We start from the raw sequence: 20,709 nt of genomic DNA on the forward strand, positions 1-20,709 counted from the left end.
GCAACTCCTGAGGCCAAATTTGCAGACCCACTTTCTCACCTCAGTCCAACAGGGAATCAGAAGCCGAAGCTGCTTCTAGTCACTGGGGTAGAGAACACAAGGGAGATCTTTGTCTGCCCCTACTAGATCTGCAAGCTACCTTGGGACAATTGATGTAGATATTGTCTAACTAGCTGTTTTTCTAATGGTTTCATACTCAACCGAGAGTTGGGAGAGGGAAAAGAGAAGGGAAGGGAGGGAGATAAGTGGAAGAGGAGGGCATTTTTATCATAAGGCAACAATGGTGAGTGAGTAATTCAAGGGACTTGATTAGATATAAAGATCATGGAAAAAGAAGTAACATGCCAGATATTGCTGTGCATGTATGTTTTATCCTTTATTCCCTTCTCCCATCCATCCTTTATTTTCTGGTGATCAAATAATCTCTTCAAGGCTGGAGCATAGTCATTAAACATGTCGGTAAAGCGCTTAGCATACTTTGAGTATCCTATAAATAAATAATAATAAGTGAAGGAAAAAGTGATGTACTCTTGACTTTTGGGTGATGTGCCGTATAGTGCTGCTTGAAAGAGTTTGAGATGATCTTTTTCTTGTGACTTGTATAGGGTGCATTAGGAGCATCACTTTTCTTGTGACTTTTTCCTGTGTGCATTCTGGCAATATACAATAGTTCATTTCATGCCTGTGTTTTTCCAAAGAGTACCTCAAACAAAAGTACTTTCAGAGTCAGATCCCTGTATTGGTACTTTAACTTACTGTTCCTCTTTGCCATTAGAATGGTTTGACGGAGGGAGTCCTTTGCTTTCTTCTCTGCAGCTGCTGAGGTGTGAGATTTTTGTTGCAGCTAGAATTAGATTGGCACAGATATAGCCATCATTGCCTTCTGGTAAAATCTGCAAGGTTATTTACTATTTGTTATCTCTAAAACAGTTCCTGTTGTTTCTAGGATTTTAACAATGGAAGAGAAAGGGTAAGGGGCAGTCAATATTGTTCAATAGTAACATTTTTTTCCCCTTAGGCAACAAGCATTAACACTATCTTACATCAACAGTTGTTTATATAAGGATATGTTTTCAAAGGAGCATCAATCCAACTTTTAAAATTACATGCACAATTTTTCACATGATCCGAAAAAATTGGATGTGAAAAATGGTGAGTTCAAAAAGACTCAGCAGGCAAAATCTGATGTGTAATTTGAGTGCATTCTTTTGAAATTTCTACTCTAGCCATCAGTTCCGCAGAGACCGAAAAGCAGGAGTAGCAGCATGATCTTTTAATTCAGTTTGATAGTATTTGGTAGATCAGAAGGCTCTTCAAAGACAGTAAGAATCGGGGATCCAATAGGAGTGACTGTGGCTAAATTCCTCTTTTTGAGACTTATTTTTTCAAGTATTTTTGAGATTGAGAGGGTTTTTGTTCCATAAGCAACTATAGACTCTTTTTGTCAGTGGCCTTTCTCTGACATATAAAACATCAGAAAGATGAGGTGGATGAGGTCGTATCTTTTAGTGGACCAATTCTGTTGGTGATGTAGACAAGCTTTCGAGCTACACAGAGTTCTTCTTCACGGCTGGGAAATGTACTCTGGTGTCACAGCTAAATACAAGATTAAACAGATAGTTTCAAATTAAACTATATGTTCAATTTTGTAGTTAGCTGTGATACTGGATTAGAACTGAAATTGTCACAGACAATAGATTCGAAGGGCAATGGGAATGGAGGTTTCAGCATGGCAGTGAGGAGTGCAGGCCACTGGCTGCACAAAAATGGGGGTCACTCTGAGCCCGCACTCCTGGGCAACAGGCTCAGTGATGAATCTGCATCCAACCCTGACACAGTGCAAGGGCCAGGCCTCCCCCAGAAACAGCCCTGGGCCCTGCCCCTCTGCGCTGGACACACCGCACTAGCCAGCAAGGGGGACAGTCTCACATGCACGCCCATCCCTAGTCCCCAATCCATGTGTGGGCAGACAGGTTCAGCCCAGCAGGATCCAAGTGTGGAGGGGCTTAGTGTGGGGGATCCAGGTGTGGGGTGAGGGTTCTGTGTGAGGCAGTTGAGTGCGGGCAGCTTGGTGGGGGGGGGGGTCTAGGTGTGTGGGGGGGTCTGGATGCAGGGGATGGAGCTCAGCGGGGAAATCAGGGTGTGGGATGGGGACAGGATGCACGGGGGTTGGGTGGACGGGGGGGCAGCTCCCTGTACAGTGACTCCTCCCCCTGCAAGCTGGGGAGCTATGGGGACAGGAAGTGGGGGTGGAGCTTCCTGCAGCTGGGGGAGGGGTCACCATATGGGGAGCTGCCCCCCCCGTCTACCCAACCCCCATGCATCCAGACACTACCCCTCTCCCCACCCAGACTCCCCTGATCCATACAGTGGAAGAGGAAGTCTCGTCCCCCACTAGCCCAGCCAGGACTAGCAGCTGGAGCCCAGCAGCTCTGGGTGTAGCACAATAGCAAGTGAGAGGGACAGAGTCTCGCATGCATGCCCGATCTCCTCCCCCACCACCAGGCTATGATTTACGTCTCCCTCAGCTGCTCCCAATGCCTGAACCAAAAGTTCCTGCTCGGGACCACTGCCCAGGAGGGGTGCGTGAATCAATTATTCTATGAGGAAAGAGTAAAATCTGTGGGAGACATTAACTCTGTGCTTGCTCAGTGGTGCGGAATTCCCCCAGGAGTATAATTCTGAGCTCAAATCATATAAACCAGGAGTATTTCCATTGAAGTCGTTGGTATTATACTGAAGTATTATAAAAACTGAAGTGAGATCAGAATCACAACACTTGAGCAAAAGAACTTAAATTCCTGAAAAAGTGTTTTATATCCCAAGTGTGCTGGTAGCCATTTACATCCCAGTACTCTTTGTATTTAGAATGGGAAGTACCATAAATATGGTCATAAATTTAACTACTGCTTGCTGTAAATGCTGAGTTTTTAATGGCACCCATTGACAGTCCTAAGTCTCTCATTTCTGCCATCAAAATAACAACTCTGAACAATTTTCAGACTTTGCAGATGATTTGCTTAGCTGAGCTAGAGAGGTTCGTAATTTACTCTTAATATAAGACAATGGTTCTCAAACTTTTGTACTGGTGACCCCTTTCACATAGCAAGCCTCTGTGTGTGACCCCCCCCCCCCATAAATTAAAAACACTTTTTTATATATTTAACACCATTATAAATGCTGGAGGCAAAGCGGGGTTTGGGGTGGAGGCTGACAGCTCACGGCCCCCCCATGTAGTAACCTCATGACCCCCTGAGGGGTCCCGACCCCCAGTTTGAGAACCCCTGATGTAAGAGGAAGCAAGGGGGCAACAGTGACTCAGAAGCTCCTGGGACTACTCCTGGAATAGTGCTGTTGATGGTACCGCTCCTTGTTCAGGACTGTGTCTAAAATCACAAGCTGCACCTCACCTCCTTGTATCACTTCCTATAATTGCATGTACTATATTGTAAAATCCTGAGTTTCACACTTTTGGAATTAGTTGAAAAATATTGACGTTTTAATTCCGTGTCTAAAGATAAACTCTAACTTGTCTTGTTATAAACAAACAACATTTTTGGATGGATTAAAAGACCATACTACTTAGTCATCATTTTCCCTCAACCCCAATATTCTGAGCCTCTCATGATGGTGCTAAGTAGAGGAAATCTTTCCATGAAACTGATGGGAAAAGAGAAACCAGAACAGAAGTGTTCCCTTGTTGAAAATAACCCTGTTGTCAGGTAAAAAACTGTATAATTGACAGGGCCGGCTCTAACTTTTTTGCTACCCCAAGCAGCAAAAAAAAGGGCTGCCCTGCCGAGCCCCTCCCCCCCACCGAGCGCTGCGCCTCTGGAGCCCCTCCCTGAGCGCCCCGCTGAGCGCCGCCGGAACACCCCCCGCTGAGCGCCGCGCCGCCAGAGCGCCCCTCCCCCCCGTAGAATGCCGCGCCGTGCTGCCCCCCGCCACCCCAAGATTGGCCACCCCTTACCAGGTGCCGCCCCAAGCATGTGCTTGCTTGCTTGGTGCCTGGAGCCGGCTCTGATAATTGATAACTTAGGACCGGATTTAGGGGCAGGTGACCGCATGGGGTGCAGGGCTTGGAGGGCACCGGGCTTGGGGTAATGTAAATTATTCAAAAGTTTAACAAATGAGAGGGGGTGTTGAAGATGCTCCGCACCTGGGGTGCCATTTGGTCTAGGGCTGGCCCTGGCTAGCAGTTGTTGTCTGTGCTTGCACTGCGGCAAGCTCTTCATTGAAATTGATCCATGTGAAAGTGTCCTTTTTGATTCATGTTTTGCTCTCTTGAAACATGAGGCTGTATAACTGAGCTCTCTTGTTTAAAGGGGCCCAGACAATATGGTCAAACTTTAAAACTGATTACAGACAGGCAGCTGTTTGCCACAAATGTATCTTGTTCAGAAGTCATTTGCTAGAATTGTTAGGCTGTAGTCAATGACACTTTGTGCTTGCCTTGCCCCATAACTAAAAAACATAAAAGGGAAGAACAAAACTCATACCACATTGACACTTTCATATATATATATATATATATATATAAATAATTATGGTGAGTGTGTATACATAATCTATTAAAATGTGAAAAGTGTGTGTGGGGGAGGGAATGGTAAACCATTGAAATATTTATTAAAATATGATATTCTCCACACAAAAAAGCCTCACCATATATATAAGGAGAAACCCTTTACAATGACTAACAGATAGAGAGGACGAAATTGTTAAAGAAATACATTGCTGGTGCATCCGTAAGTAAAATGCAATATAAAATTAACCTAAGTAAAAATAGAGGTTTTTCTATGTATCCAACCCAAATAGATTCTGTAAACTAGAAGAGGAGAAATTGGTGCTGATGCAGACCTTGCACCTCTCCACAACCTTCATATTCACATGCAACTCTCACTATCTTCAAGGGCACACACTGTCCACAGCCACTTCACTCTCACTGCAGAGGAATATGTAGTCACAGAATGACATGCCCTTACCTTGCCCTTCCTATGTTTCCTGTCTCCTCCTGTACATTGGTGCCTGGGGTGCTGCTGTCATGGTCACAACAAAATTGTGGTAGTTACACTGTGTTTTGGGCCTTCCTCATCTGAAGGGGGAGGGGACAGGATTTGAGTCAGTAGGGTTAACTACCACACATGTCTCTAAGGCTACAATTGAAGCTTTATAATTAATCTACAGGTTTGAAAAAGTTATCTGCAGTAAGATATAATGCCTGCATTCTGTCACTGGCCCTTCGCTTTCCCCACCCCAGAGAACAATATTGCCCCCAAAGATAAAAAATTCTGGTCTAGATACTTGGTCAAATTAGTTAACATGTACGTTAATGTTGTTTTTGTTGCACGTGTTTAAATGAAGGCAGAAGTTTCCTACTGTTTTATTAAGCCCATCAACAAATCGGTCTGTACTCAATGTGTTGCATCATCGCTGACCTTCTTCTGATGCTTCTGTTGTAGCTCATGGGGCTATGTGACCTTAATGGAAAGAACAGCTCCATCAGTTACAGCAACGGCCATCCTCATAATGCCTTTCCACTTTTTTTTTTGAATTGCCACCCAACTCACTGAATTAGCCCCTTTTTTTGCAGGGGGGAATGGTGGAGCAGCACTCCAGAAGTTCAGATGCTTTCCCAAACCTCTCGTCTAAAAACTGGACTAAAAGTCTCATGCAAACAGGATGTCATGAGATTTCTGTTTCTGGCTGGGTAAGAAATATTAGAAGAACTATTTTTATTTACTTCAGTCTTTCCAGTCCTGCCCTTGTTGAGAAAAATAATCTTACGCATATTCTACAGAAATGATCTAAAAGTGCTATGTCTATGTCATACTGTTGCCTTTTGGATCAATAACAATAGAAAAAGTCGTACTTCTTGTTAAGGGTAACTATGTGAGGTGGAAAATGAGAGAAATAAAATGAAGAGTTAAACTGTACTTTTTTGAACCTTGAGAAGGTTTGAGTTTGGTTTGAATTTTGAGCAGAGTTTGAAATTGGCTCCTGCTTCATCCACATCAGTTTGCACATTCCCAGTTGAAACCAATGCAATTTACTTTGTCAAATAAATCACCACTGCTCTTTAGAAAAACACACAAACAAATCCCCCTCAGAGCAGTGTTGTTAGGATCCCATTGCTGTTAATTCTGCCCCATTGAAGACAATGGGGCTTTAGACTTCACCGTTTAGTCAATGGGCACAAGACCAAAGTCCATTGTGGACAAATTTGCAAACTACACTGCCCAGTTGTTGCCTACATTGACATTGCCTCTTAAATAAAAAAAGCCCAGTGTTAAACTCAGTAGTGTTTACAAACTAAATTATCTGGTTATAAACTAAATTATCATCAGAAGTTACAGATGCATGTGTAGGAGTGATTATTTTCTTGATTACCGATGTGTCTAGTTAGTAATGAAACTGTCACTAGCAAGAAGGAAAGGGGAGTGGGGGAAAGGGCATTGCTTATTTTGCACACTTTTACAGACATATTCTAGGACTGATAAGAGCTCCAATTCATCCTGAAGTCGGATTCGGGAGTTTTCTTGTTGAATGACTACTGTGCACATAGTGGGACTATTAATCTGTTGTCACGTATTTTCCTTAGAGGAATTAGTTTCCTTCCTGAGGAGGTCCAATAGGTCAGGTAAATATCTGAGTTTGGAAACTGTTTGTATGAGTCCTGCCCTGTTAGACTGAACATTTCTACAAAGAAACTGTGAGAGGAAAGCTCTAGGAAACCTTATCGTGCAGCTATGCAATACAGTAATGTCGGGGAGCCATTTTAACTGTGTATGATAGATAAAAGGTCTCCTCTTTATTGTGTAATTTGAGAATCTAGCTTGTTAGGAATCAGTATTCAGTTTTGGGTTTTTTTGTTTTTTAGTAGCATTGGCTGAGTAGAGATTGAGTCAGATTGTGAAGCTTTTACTTAAACCAGCCCTTGCTCATGCGAGTAATCCTTGGTATTACTTGAACAAATAAGCATTATCCAGTGTACAGATTCTACAGTCAGGCCCTAAGAAATTTGAATCTATTACTATCCATCTGTTCTCTTATTTTATACTTAGGTTGTAAACATTTTGGGGCAGGGATGGTCTTTTTGTTCTGTTTGTACAGCACCTAGCACAACTGGGTCCTGCTCCATGACTGGAGACTGAGGCTCTTAGGTGCGTTGATAATACAAATAAATAATAAAATAATATCTCAATTATACAGTATTTACATTGGTTCATCTGGCCACACCCTGCCTTAATTTACACCGGTGCAAATCAGAGTAATCCCATTGAAGTAATGGAGTTATTCTGGATTTGTACTGATGAAACAGAGTTCAGAATCTGATCCAGAGTGTTTTAATTATAAACAAAACAGACAAGCATATGCCTATGCAGCTCTGTTAAGGGCTCTCCCTGTTGTTAATACAGACCTGTACCACGAGAAGTAGAGATGAGCCTGAATCAAATCCTCAAAAAGCGAGGAGTGTTTACAATATGAATCTGAGGCCAAGACTACACTAGAAAAGGTTTGCCAGTGTATACTATACAGATCTAGCTATACTGGCAAAGCTTCCTAATGTAGACACAGCAAAAAAGAACTCTTGCTTGTATATGTCATAGCGGTTCCCGAAGTGAAATAACCTATACCGGCAAAATCACTTTGATGCTAGTATAACTGCATCAACACTAGGGCTTTTGCTGGTATACCTATGTTGCAAAAATATCACCCCCCTCACTGACATTTCTATACTGGGAGAAGCTTCTAGTGTAGATCTGGTCTGACTGTGAAACTCTTGTTCACAAGGGTTTATGAAAACACTTTGATCTATGTGAGTTTGTCCCCCAGTCCCTGAATTTCACTTTGTGCTTTAGAGTCAAATACATCCCAGCCATTTTTCTGAAACTAGCTGTAGGATATCCAAAAAGGTTCATAAAGCTAAGCCAACCTTTTACAAACCTGCCCTGAATTTTGAGCTTGCAGCCAGCTGCCAAATTGGCTATGTTTTGGTTTTCACTGCAAATATTTAACACAGTTCTAGTACTGTGATATAAAGTCTCCTTGGCTGTTTGAAAAGTGCTTCCCTAAAAATATCAACTTCACTTTCCAAACTGTGGATTTGATATTTAGATATTTATTTTGATATACACATTGGCCCTATTAAAAAGGAGCACCTACCCCTGCTCTAGGCACTACTTGACTATTCCTAAAAATAGAGAGCTCTTGTGTAACTCTCTTTTAACTACAAATCAACTAATTCAGAATAACTCAGCAGCAATAAACATATGGAAGATCTCTAAAGATCTCCCACTAGAACCTCCCCCCTCCTTCAGCCTGGAAAAACAAATGGGCTTCAGAGCATGCCCTGAAAATTAGGGCTATTTCAGACCAAGAGGAGAGCATGTTCCAAAGTATATACAAACTAATTCCTCATTGTTTCACCATAAGCCACAGTGAATCCTGATCAAATGAATGCAGCTGTTGCGGTGCTGTAACATAAAAGAGAGCCAAAATATGGTAACTAATTTACTGTTCAGGGATTTTTAAAATATACATTTGGAGGAGATTCATTATTGGTAATTCTTCAGTGAGGCATTTATAAACTTATCCTCTGAGGTGATCGTATCTTCTTTCATTCGGAGAACACACAGAGAAGAAATAGAACCAGCATGACAAATGAGCAGTCAGAAATCTGCAACAAGAAACCGCAAGAACCTCAGGCTAATCCAAACCAAGCTGAAAAACCTTTTGGGAAGGAGATGAGAACTCTTTCATGGGCTGTTAGAAAAATTTACTGAGAGGCTCTCTGCTGACCAGGTCACTGAGGGCAGAGTCACCAAGGGGAGGCTGCAACAGCCACAACCTCCCATCTGCTGGCAGGATTGTAAGAATTCGCTGCCTAAAAGTAGGCAATGTTGGCTGGGGAGGAGTTGTCCCCTCAGTAATCTCTGCTGATGGTGACCCTATGGAGCTCTGAACATAACCCGAGGGTGGGCTGCCTGTTCTCACTTATGGTGAATGCTCCCCTGGGGTGTCAGTGACTAGGATGGCACAGGGAAGTATTCCAAATACTTCAGACATCTGTAAAAAATTCAGTGATTCTGACCCACAAAATGAATACTGCCCATACTGAAGTGTATCTAACCCACAGATAGTCCCAACCTTTGCTCTAGCTGTTTAGAAGTAAACAAGCAGATATCCAGAGCACCAAAGTCATGAAGAAGTGGACATAATATCATTTACACTGCCATAAGACCACTGGCAAAAGAAAAACAGTTGCATCCTGTCTTATCCCGAAGAGGGTCTAGCTTCTTATTTGTGCTAATTGTGACCCCAAACTATATTCTAGCTTCAGAAAGTGGAAAAATATACAGTGCCAGAGTCCCTTCTTCAAGTGTTCTGATGTTCACTATGTTTGGTACTTTGACTAGAAAATTGCTACTTGTTACAAAACTATGCATACAAATTGTAGAAGTATACGATTAAACAGATGAAATGTATATTAAAGCTGGTGAGATGAGGGTAAAGCATGATTTGAACTATGTTAACTGAAATTGGTGTGAACTAGGGTATGACGGTGTGAACTAGGGTATGACGGGGTGTACTAGCCCCTTTAAGGCCAGAAAATGAGTAATGAAGGTGGGTCCCCAGGTCTGCCTAGAATGGCTTCTTCCCTGCAGCCTATCAGAACTCAGCAGGCTCAGCTAAAAGGAGTTAGTTCCTGGCAGGGACTAGAGGAGCAAGGAAGGTGCTCTTTGCTGAGGTTTGAGACAGAATCAGAAGACGGGTTCTGGTGACATTGGCATTCTGTGGAGAAGAAATTCAGCCCTGAGATAAGGGTGAACAGGAAGGGACTACGTGGGAAATGGTCCAGGGAATAGCAACAGCTATTTATAGGGTCCCTGGGTTGGGACCCAAAGTAGTGGGTGGGCCCAGGTTCTGCCACTGGCAGGATGGCCTAAGCCCCAAGAAGGGGATGACTTGTATAGCCCCAAGAGAAGGGCAGGACCTAAAAAAATCTCCAGGGAGAATGCTCTGGGGGCACTGCTCTATACCAGGGCAGACAGGGACTTAAAGCTAGCCAAGAAGGGTCTGAGGACTGAGCCCAGAGACAAAGCTAAAGACATTACTTAGGGCACAGGGACAGGCCCTGTTGGACCTTTTACCCTGGAAGGGGTTTGTTTGGTCACATGTTGATGTGTGTGACTTGGCCCAATGGTGGAGCCACTGAAGGGCAGTGTTGACAAAGGCAATAGCTGACAGGGCACAGCAAAAAGGGACAGAGAGAGTGAGTACCTACCCGACACGAGATGCTCACGAGAGGTTAGTGTGCGCCATCATATGGGGCTTAGGTTGAGTCAGTTTTTACAAGACCAGAGAATATGATTTTAGACTTGCAAATCAGATATTTAGCTTATGTAAACTGTTATAGACAGGTTGAAGTTGGTGGAGCTATGACATTTTACACTAGCTCGGGATGTGTCCATTGGAATGTACGGCTCTCCGTGTTCCCAGATTAAAATGAGGCCATTTGCACCTTTCTCACAAGAAACCACTGAGTTTTGTGAAACCCTTATTGTTCTTGAATAACACAATGTTTGTGGGAAAGTGGAGAAAGAGAAAAGTGGTTTTGGGAAAAGACAGATCATCAGGCTTCTGAAAAGAGATCGAGTCCTAGAAGTACACACGGAAAAATGGCAGGTAGGGCACTCAGAATGCAAACACTTTGTTTCAAGGAGAGGAAAAGATGTTATCTGAAGGGAAATGGAAACAGTGGGCAGCTCAGATCAACAGGGTATATCCAGCACAACCAGATTAGGTAGTGTGAAGCTACAAAAGAATATTTAAGGTGGAAAGCTTACTCTGGAAGGTAGACATTCCTCCTGGTCCTTATTGGCAGAAGCTGAAAACTAGGAACTTGGTATGTGAGTGATAGACAGAATCATCTCCTTTTATTAGAGAAAGACATCTCTGTATTCTGAGAGGATTTATTTAGGACATCTGAGGGCGTCTACTAATTCTTTCTGAATCCAGAGACAAATTGAAATAGCGGAGAGTTGATCTAACAGCTGATATCAGACTGTGGAAGAACTCAGACAAAGCAGACAAGAGGGGAAAACCAAGCCCTATATCAACCCAGCTGCTTCACATTGTAGCAGTGATTGAACAGCTGCACAAAATAAACATTCAGTCACACACATCTATAAGCATTGTACCTTGCTGGAGGTAATAGCTAAGACGTACAACATTAACCTACAGTTAAAACCCTCAACAAAATGCAGTCTAAAACTATAGTCTTAAATAGGGTGACCAGATAGCAAGTGTGAAAAATCGGGACGGGGGTAGGGGGGCAATAGGTGCCTATATACGAAAAAGCCCCCAAAATTGGGACTGTCCCTATAAAATCGGGACATCTGGTCACCCTAGTCTGAAAACCTCTTCAAGAGTAAAGATAACTTTCATGATTCAGCTCTTACCCTAAAAATGGGCTGTTACTGGAATAAATGCTGTTAAACCACATAGAATTGCATTGTGTATTGTAATTTGTCTTGCCTTTTGATATTTTGCTTTTTATTACAATTAAAACTAGTTTAATATAGGGCAAGTCCTTTAGTCCCCTAGCTTGAACTACAAAGAAGACTAATTACATGGGCCCTTTTCTGTAGAAAAGACAGACTTCTGACAAAACTTTGTCTAATTTGGTTTCCAAGTGACTAATAACAGTTAAAAGATATTGAATGCCCATAAGAGAATTGAAGAATATTGGCCATATTGGGTCAGACCAATGGTCCATCTAGCCCAGTATCCTGTCTTCCTGGCCAATGCCAGGTGCCCTAGAGGGAATGAACAGAACAGGTAATTATCAAGTGATTCATCCCCTGTTGCCATTCCCAGTTTCTGGCAAACAGAGGCTAGGGACACTTCAGAGCATGGTTTTATATCCCTGTCCATCCTGGCTAAAAGTCATGGTGGATCTATTCTCCATGAACTTATCCAGTTCTTTTTTGAATCCTGTTATAGCTTTGGCCTTCACAACATCCTCTGGCAAAGAGTTCCACAGGTTGACTGTGCATTGTGTGAAGAAATACTTCCTTTTGTTTGTTTTAAACCTGCTGCCTATTAATTTCATTTGGTGACTCCTAGTTGTTGTTTTATGAGAAGGAGTAAATAACACTTCCTTATTTACTTTCTCCACACCAGTCATGATTTTTTAGACCTCTATCGTATCCCCCCTTAGTTTTCTCTTTTCTCAGCTGCAATGTCCCAGTCTTATTAATCTCTCCTCATATGGAAGCCGTTCCATACCTCTACCTATAAGTAGATCATTATGAGCAGCTCAGGCTGAATTTTTCAAATTTCAATTTTGCAACAAAAAGAAAGGGATGAATTTTTCATGAAAAATTCTTTTTTTTTTTTTTTTTTGGCCAACTCTAGGACTATATGAAATAAGAGCTGGTTAGTGTAAAAATGGATCTCAAATGGTATATTTCCATACCTTTGTATGCTAAGTCTAATTCTTAGAATCATGTTTCCAGTGTGAATATTCACTATTACGGATTCAGTTCAGAAATGGCTTTCTGTGAGTATTTTTGCCATGCTTCCTCAGATGAGTTCTCTGACACTTGAGTGCACAGATAGCATTGTTAGAGCATGCCAATAGATTCCTTTACTTTATGCCTACTATTCTTTGTTCCTTATGTTTAGTCCAGAATGGTGAAAGCGTTCCTCACCAACTGCTGACCTGGGCAATGCAGGCTGGCTTGGATGTAAAAGGACAAGAATGTAGGGGGGAGGGGAAATTGGACTTTTTTTAAAATTTTAGTTTTTGATCAAGACAGAAAAATGCTGTGATCATATTGTCATGAGTTTGTTCAGCAGTAACTTTCAAAGAACAACTTGTAAGAATTTTAATGTTTTTTTCTTCAGTGTAGAAAGGCTAAGTGTAATTACCTGCACTTCCTAACTTTTGCTGTTGTATTAAAACTGCTTAATATCTCTTACATCTTAAGTATGAGGCAAGAAAAAAAATGGCCCGTTACATCCTTTTGTTGCTCACCATTGGTCAGTAACCATGAATTCCTTTTTTGGACATAATTATAAGAGATAGAAGATAGGGTTACCACACGTCCTCTTTTTCCCGGACATGTCCGGCTTTTCGGCAGTCAAACCCCCGTCCGGAGGGAATTGCCAAAAAGCCGAACATGTCCGGGAAAATGGCGGCTCTGCTCCTCCCCGACTCTTCGGCTCTGTTTAAGAGCCGGGCTGCCCGAGCGCTACCGGCTTCGGGCAGCCCCGTGCCTCCAGACCCTGCGCCACCGGAGCCCGGGAGGGGAAGTGCCCGGCTGGGGGCGCAGGGTCCGGAGGCATAGGGGCTGCCCAAAGCCCGAGCGCTACCGGCTTCACGGTTTGCTGGGCAGCCTCCAGACCCTGCGCTCCCGGCTGGGCCCTTCCCCTCCTGGGCTCCAGCTGCGCTGGGGAAGCGCCGGCTGGGAGCGCAGGGTCTGGGGGCTGCCTGGCAAACCCTGAAGCCGGTAGCAGTGGGGCAGCCCTTTCCCCCTGGCTAGAAGTGGAAGGGAGGAGGGGGCGGAGTTAGGGTGGAGAAGGGGCGGGGTTGGGGCGGGGCTAGGGGTGGGGAAATGGGCGGGGCCAGGGCCCGTGGAGGGTCCTCTTTTTTTATTTATGAGATATGGTAACCCTATAGAAGAGCTAGTATATGGCCTAAAGATAAACTTTTTACGAGCATGAATCTATTGTATCAACAAACTGAAGTCTTTTGAATTCAAACTGCCAGAAGAGGGAAAAAAGAGAAATGGGGAGGATGGGATTTATAGGTCAGTCGTTGATTTCATTTAATTCATTTTTTGTGTAGCTTTAGGAATACAAATCTGTCTGAGATTTAAAAAAAATAAACATTAATTTTTCTGTCATAGTTTAGCCAAATTACAGAGTGCTGGCAACCCTAGCAAAGAGTATTCACAAGCATTTTTCTGTGCACAAACAGCCTTGCCTCATACTGATGTATTTGGACTTTTACACTTAGGGTACGTCTATACTACCCTCAGATCGGCGGGTAGTGTTTGATGTATTGGGGATCAATTTATCGCATCTCGTCTAGACGTGATAAATCGATCTCTGAATCGATGCCTGTACTCCACCTCGGCAGGAGGAGTAAGTGGAGTCGACGGGGGAGCTGTGGCGGTCGACTTGCCACTGTGAGGACGACCAGGTAAGTCGAACTAAGATACTTCGACTTCAGGTATGCGAATAGTGTAGCTGAAGTTGCATATCTTAGTTCAGAAACACACACACACCCACCCCAGTGTAGCCCAGGCCATAATATCTTAGATTGTTTCAGCATTACTTCAGGGTGGAATGGCTCCTTCTGCCTTAACTCTATCACACATTAGTGTAGTGATTGCTTATTGTCTGACAAATCCCTATGATTTCTTTTTTAGTACCTATAAGCTTAAACCTAGATTTCTCTTTGGCATGTACGCTGTGCTGCATCAGATAGAGAAACCTGGCCAGCTTCTTTAAAGGCCCATGGTAAAATTTTCAAAAGCACCCAAGTCACTTAGGGTGCAATCCACAAAGCAATTGAGGGGTCTAACTTCCTGATTTAGGTTTCTAAATCCCCATGTGTGGCATCACCATGATCTATGAAACTCCTTGACTGCTGCCTAGTCCTGTAGGTGCTTAAACTCACTCAGCATCTAACTTTCTGCTGTAAAAGTTCTGTAGGCACCTAAGTTTTAGACCCTGGGGCATGTGCACGGCTGCTTCCTGTCGATGCCCAGGCACCTATCTTCCTGCCCAAGCCCCAGAGCAATTCATGAACAAGGAAGCTAGGTGATGGTCTGCCTTAATCACACATGGGATCCAATCCAGTTAGGTGGCCTCTGAGAATGCCTACTGGATCCGGTCCCATTCAAAATCCTATTGGAGGAGGAGGAGGTGGTGGTGGTGCTGATGCCCACCTTATAATGTTTAGCCCAGTGGTTAGAGCACTTACCTGGGATGTGGGAAATTCAGGTTCAATTCCCACCCCTCCTTTGCTAAAGGGAGAGACAGGATTGTAATGGAGCTGGGATGGGGTGTCTAACCACTGAATTATGGGATAGTCTCATGTGTAGCTGTCTCAGTCTCTGCTGTTGAATAAATAAAGAGCCACTAGGAGCAGGGGGATTGGATCCTGGGTCTCCCACATGGATGCCCTAACCACTGGACTACAGAATCATTCTCTCACTCTGTCTGGCCCAATGACTGCTCCACTGTAGCTAAATACTTAAATTATCTTTGTGAGAGAGGAAATGATTCTATAGTCCAGTGGTTAAGGCACCCACCTGGGAGATGGGAGACCTCAGGTCCAGTCCCCACACACAGTGGAGCTTTATCAGCAGGAGAGATTGAGGGAGCCCCACATCTGAATATCCCATAGCTCAGTGGTTAGAGCACCCTCCTGAGAGGTAGGTAGGTGCTTAGGGCCAGATTTTGCCACCCTTAGTCACTAGAAATAGAACCTTATTCTGTGAACAGGCTTTCAATAGGACTAATCAGAGTAAAATAATACTCAATGTCAGAGTGGCTAACTCTGGCCCTTACTAAATGGAATCTCCTGCAGAGATTGTCAAAGCCTGAAATCATCCTGGCCCAATGGGGGCTGTTGTCAGTTATGTCTGGGGTAACTTGCATGAGGTCATTAGCTCTGTTTTCTTTTGAGTAGTGTTCACTCCTTAAGGCGCTGCAGGTCAGATGATTAGTTAGAGGGAAAGCTAATGGGTCAGGATTCCAACAAGGGGCATCTAAATGGGATTTGCAAAGCTCCCAAAAACTTAAGGTTGATTTCCTGTTCCCAGGTGTCCTGGGATTTAAAGAGATGTTCATATCCCCCTCCCCTCCCCTCCTGTAAGCTATTTAGTGGAATGAGCAGTTAAAAAAAATTGACACTTAAATTGTTCTTCTGAGGTGATCTCTAGAGTTAACACCCGATTAGGCACCTAACACACTTATGAGCTCTGAATACATAATAATTTAAAAATAAATAACTGAGCTGAATGGAGGAAGGGAAAGAGTTCACATCTCTCTAAGCTATTGTTTCAGGTAGACTCCTACATGGGATTGCTGTAGAGCCTGGCAGCGGGATTGAGATCCTGCGGGTCCTGCAGGATCCACTACCCGAACAGTGAGAGCAGGTGGGAGTGGGATTAAAGAATAGTCCTGCACACGGCTCTAGTTTGAGGCTCTTTGTCAGCAGACTCAGACAACAGAGTATTAGTTACATGAGTTCATATTTGGAAGGGTTTGTTCACAAACCTAAGTGTAGATTAGAATCATAGAATATCAGGGTTGGAAGGGACCTCAAGAGGTCATCTAGTCCAACCCCCTGCTCAAAGCAGGACCAATTCCCAACTAAATCATCCCAGCCAGGGCTTCGTCAAGCTGGGCCTTAAAAACCTCCAAGGAAGGAGACTCCACCACCTCCCTCGGTAACACATTCCAGTGCTTCACCACCCTCCTAGTGAAATAGTGTTTCCTAATATCCAACCTAGTGGATATTAGGATTCTGATTAAACTGATAGCATATGCCTCCCTGTCCCATTTAGATCCACTACCGCTTGGAGACTCTTTACTGAATGCCTCTGCTAGTACATTCAAGTCTCAAAATACTCTGAGGCTTCTGTTTGTGAAGCACAACAGAATGAGGCTTGAATTGCTCTGAGGCTTTCTGTCAGAGCATGCCATGCAGCCTGATGTGTGACTAATTTGAAAGCCTCAAGATAGTGTGACATATGAACTAAAAGTAGAGGGGACAAGTAGAGAGGTTGCAAAACCTCATGACAACAGATTTCTACATGTGAGAGAGAGGAGACAGACACAGTTGGAAGAAAAGGAGTAAATAGAGATGGACAAAACTTGATAGGTTGAGTGGTGCCTATATGAACTTCTTTGTCCCATGAAAGGGCTGAACTTTACGCCACCTTGTTTCTTTGCAAGTTTTTCAATAGATCCTGGATCTAGCTAGGCCACACATACCAGAAGAAAAACTTCTTACAGTTTTTCTGCACTTCTGCTTCCAATTGTGGCTGAAACCAGGAAGCGTGAGGCCTATTAAACTTGAATATGGGGAGCAGGGCTGGGAATAAAAATTAGCCTAACTATTGTATACTTCAGATAAAGGTTGCTTTCTGGTTTTGTTTAACTCATGATTGAAACTAGTTTACTGTAAAGATGGTGCTCTCCTCCCCCCAAACTTTAGAGTTCAAATAAAAAGGGAACTGGATCCAAAATGTCCCTGGTGTTGCACAGCTCTTATTTAACCAATGTTTTAGAAATGGAATGTTTCAATTTTATTTGGGGGGGAAGAGGGGAATCTAGTTAGAATGAGCAAATCTTTTGGGAGTGATTATTGTTTAAACCATTTTATCCATTTCCAATCAAAATTAAAGTATTTAATAAAGAAAATAGTCTTGCTTAATCTGATTGCATAAGTGAATACTTTGAGCAATACACAGTGCTAGCTGATAATTCATCTTTGCAAAGGAAGATTTTGTTAATGAAAGTTAATAGCCTCCACTAAGGGCTTGTCTACACTACCGCGTGGAGTCAATCTAAGATACGCAATTTCAGCTACGTGAATAGCGTAGCTGAAGTCGACGTACTTAGATCTACTTACTATAGTGTCTTCACTGCGGTAAGTCGACAGTTGACACTCTCCCATCGACTCCACTTACGCTCCTCGTTCTGGTGGACTACTGGAGTCAATGGGAGAGTGCTCAGTGGTCAGTTTATCGTGTCTATATACTAGATGCGATAAATCGACCCCCGCTGGATCGATCGCTGCCCGCTGATCCGGCGGGTAGTGTAGACAAGCCCTAAGTTAAGACACTGCAGTTTGTTTGTCACTTCTTTGTCAGTTGATATGCTGAGATCTGTGCATCTATGCTTATACTTAAAATAGTAGGCTTTAGCTTTATATTGGTGCATGGCTCTTACACATCTGCATTGCATATGTTTATGAAGGTGTTTTCTGGGGTGGAGTGGAGTGGAGTGGAGTTTGGAAAGGGTGATGAGCATGTGAAACCAGTTGCAGCTCCCTAATCCTGAGCTTTCCAGCCTTGGCACAAGTTAAAAGTTGCGTTGGAGCAGCTCTGACTAGCATAGAATCCAGGTGTACGTTGGGATTCCATCCGTGACCTCTTTCCACTCAGCTTCCCAAGAACTCAGTTTGACTCCAGACTTCGTCACTTAGGTACCTTTATTTGTCATACAGCAAGACTATGCTGAGCCGATCAGACTCAAATATGGGGTGTCTGTAGGGTAACCAGATGTCCCGATTTTATAGGGACAGTCCTGATTTTTGGGTCTTTTTCTTATATAGGCTCCTATTACCGCCCACTCCCATCCCGATTTTTCACACTTGCTTTCTGGTCAGCCTAGGTGTCTGTGTGGTGTGAATGCAGGGTATATCACATCTCCAAAGTTAGAGAAACCCTCTCCTTTTATATACATTTACACATCTCGGTGCATTTATTATACACTATATCACACATTTTGGTTACTTTGCAGGAACCAATTCTGTGCAGCATGTTCTGTCCATGTATAGTTCATGCTTGACTACTCCTTACCTCATCTCTACATTCCTAATTTATCTTGTCCATTGTTGTTCTTGTTCATAGTAAATGGTTCCCTGATGTTCTCCCTCTTATCTTAGATGGCTCAGACATTCTGTCTTCTGAGCCTACTGACCTATTTACTTATCTTATTTAGTACAAAACCATCAATTTTCAACCTAATGATCTGTTTACCTCCCTAATTCTCTCTTTCAAGAAATGAGGCCTCTCTCCAGGTGTTAATTACTCATGTCAGGCCAGACCTCAGCTCCACCACACCCCGATCCCTGACAAGATTCTAATGCATCCCCTATACCAGGGTTCGAGGGATGGTACAGGAGGCAGTGAAGCCACTATAATTAGCTTTCCATCAGCAAAATGCTCCCTTGCACAGACAGAATTATCAACTGACCAACTCTGGATATATTAGGTCCACTTCACTCCAACAGCTTACCAGAGAAGCTGGCATTTTAGTGCCAGTTCACCTTTACAAAGAGAGAGAGAAATGATGAGTAATCAGTGGAAGAAATCTAGAGTAGAAAAAAAGTAGAAGTGGGAGTGTGGGGAGAAACCATTTTAAGGCCCCAATCCTGCACTATTGAAATCACTGGGAGTGTAAACAGTTTAAGGGGCCTAGTAGGCGAAAGTCTGTCCAACCTTTGTGCAAGGGTTAGGGGCTTCTGGACAGAAGATTCTGTCCATTTACTGGATTGGAAAAAAGGCCCGGTGTCAGTTCAAGCTCCTCTTTTTATACCAAAAGCCCTTTCTTTGTCTCACAATCACTAGTTCAAGCTGGGTTTTCCAGAATTTGCACACTTCCCCAAGGGTGGTACCTCTGTAGAGTTTAGTCTCAAATCACCATGACCCCCACCCCCAGGGTTTATATTTCCTGTAGGAGCTGTGCTAACCGTCCCCCATGGATTAGCATACAATCCTACATAAACTATTCATAGAGTTAAGACAATATGGTCTCCAAAGATGCTTCATGCAGTTGCAATATCTGTCACAGGGTGAACAAACCTTTTGTTTGTGTAAAGTTTTGTTGCACTTGTGTTTGGACTTTTCTCACCCAGGTAGATGGACTGGACTAGATATGACTTAGCCAGAGGGCTAAATTGTGGAGCAAAGCAGAAAGTCACAGGGACAAAGGTGATCAATAGGCGGCACTAGAGGCAAGTATAGCTGTGACCAGGTGCCTGGATGGGCCACACTGAGAATGCCACTCTCAGGCAGACTGCAAGAAATAGGGCAGACAATTCCCCCCACCCTGCCAAATGGGTGGTTTATTGTATAATTAGATTCACCAAGCCAGTAACAAAAGAGCTTCTGCAGCATCACACTGGTTAAACAGAAGCCAAACACAATCACCTTTTAGACATTCCAGGACTTGGCTCTCATCCAGACAAACAGGCCTAATATAGTGAGAGGTTACTGAAAACTCATTTTGCCATATGTGAGGTTCTTACTGATCCCAAAGGGTCAGACACTTATCCCAGATGAATGTGTATCTCAGATCTTACCAAAATATCACGCTGTCAGCCAATCCTTAATAAACTAACCAAAGATTTAACAAAAGAGTTATATAGTTGTTAGATCATATTCATACAAATGATTGCAAAGTCCTTGTTTGTAGCAGCGCTGGAATAGGCTGCTGGCTTGCAAAAGTCTGTCTGGTGACTTCCAAAAGATTGGTAGGCCTCCAATCCATAGTTCAAGATGCTCCTTTTAGTTGTAAATCCACAGTCCAGAGAATTAGAACAGGGAAGAGGCAACATGGAGTTGTCTTGTGTGACTTTTTATGTCCTCTGTCATGTGCAAGGAATTTTACTGTCCCAAACAAAGCCCACAGCCCCTGTATATGGAAAGTGGCTGGTCCAAGATGGAGTCCAGGGTTACATGAGCATATTGCATGTCCTTACATGGTTTGCTGAATCACGGGGAATAGCCATTGGCTCCTCGCTGTCTGAGGCGTCCTCAGGAACAGCTAGCTGGATGGGATGAGTTTTTTCAATGGCCTGTTGTGAGGGCTGAGTGTCCTTGATGGGCCATCAATACATTTACAATCAGGGCTAGACAGCTGTGTATCTGGGGTGTGTCACTCAGGAATACAACA

General features: G+C 43.4%; 1 protein-coding gene across 7 annotated transcripts in view; it reads left to right on the forward strand.

Annotated features, from left to right (window-relative positions):
• The window catches only part of MID1 (midline 1), a 335,146-nt gene that overhangs the window by 213,089 nt on the left and 101,348 nt on the right, over positions 1-20,709 (forward strand). For 6 of the 7 annotated variants that reach the window (XM_054007902.1, XM_054007946.1, XM_054007922.1 and 3 more), the window contains exon 3: positions 5,591-5,707. The exons of the other annotated variant lie outside the window; for it this stretch is intronic. In XM_054007902.1, coding sequence (XP_053863877.1) covers positions 5,591-5,707 — 117 coding nt within the window. The remainder of the gene's footprint in view (positions 1-5,590; positions 5,708-20,709) is intronic. 7 annotated transcript variants of the gene reach the window in all.

Source organism: Malaclemys terrapin, chromosome 1 (assembly GCF_027887155.1).
Source record: "Malaclemys terrapin pileata isolate rMalTer1 chromosome 1, rMalTer1.hap1, whole genome shotgun sequence".
Lineage (NCBI taxonomy): Eukaryota > Metazoa > Chordata > Testudines > Emydidae > Malaclemys > Malaclemys terrapin.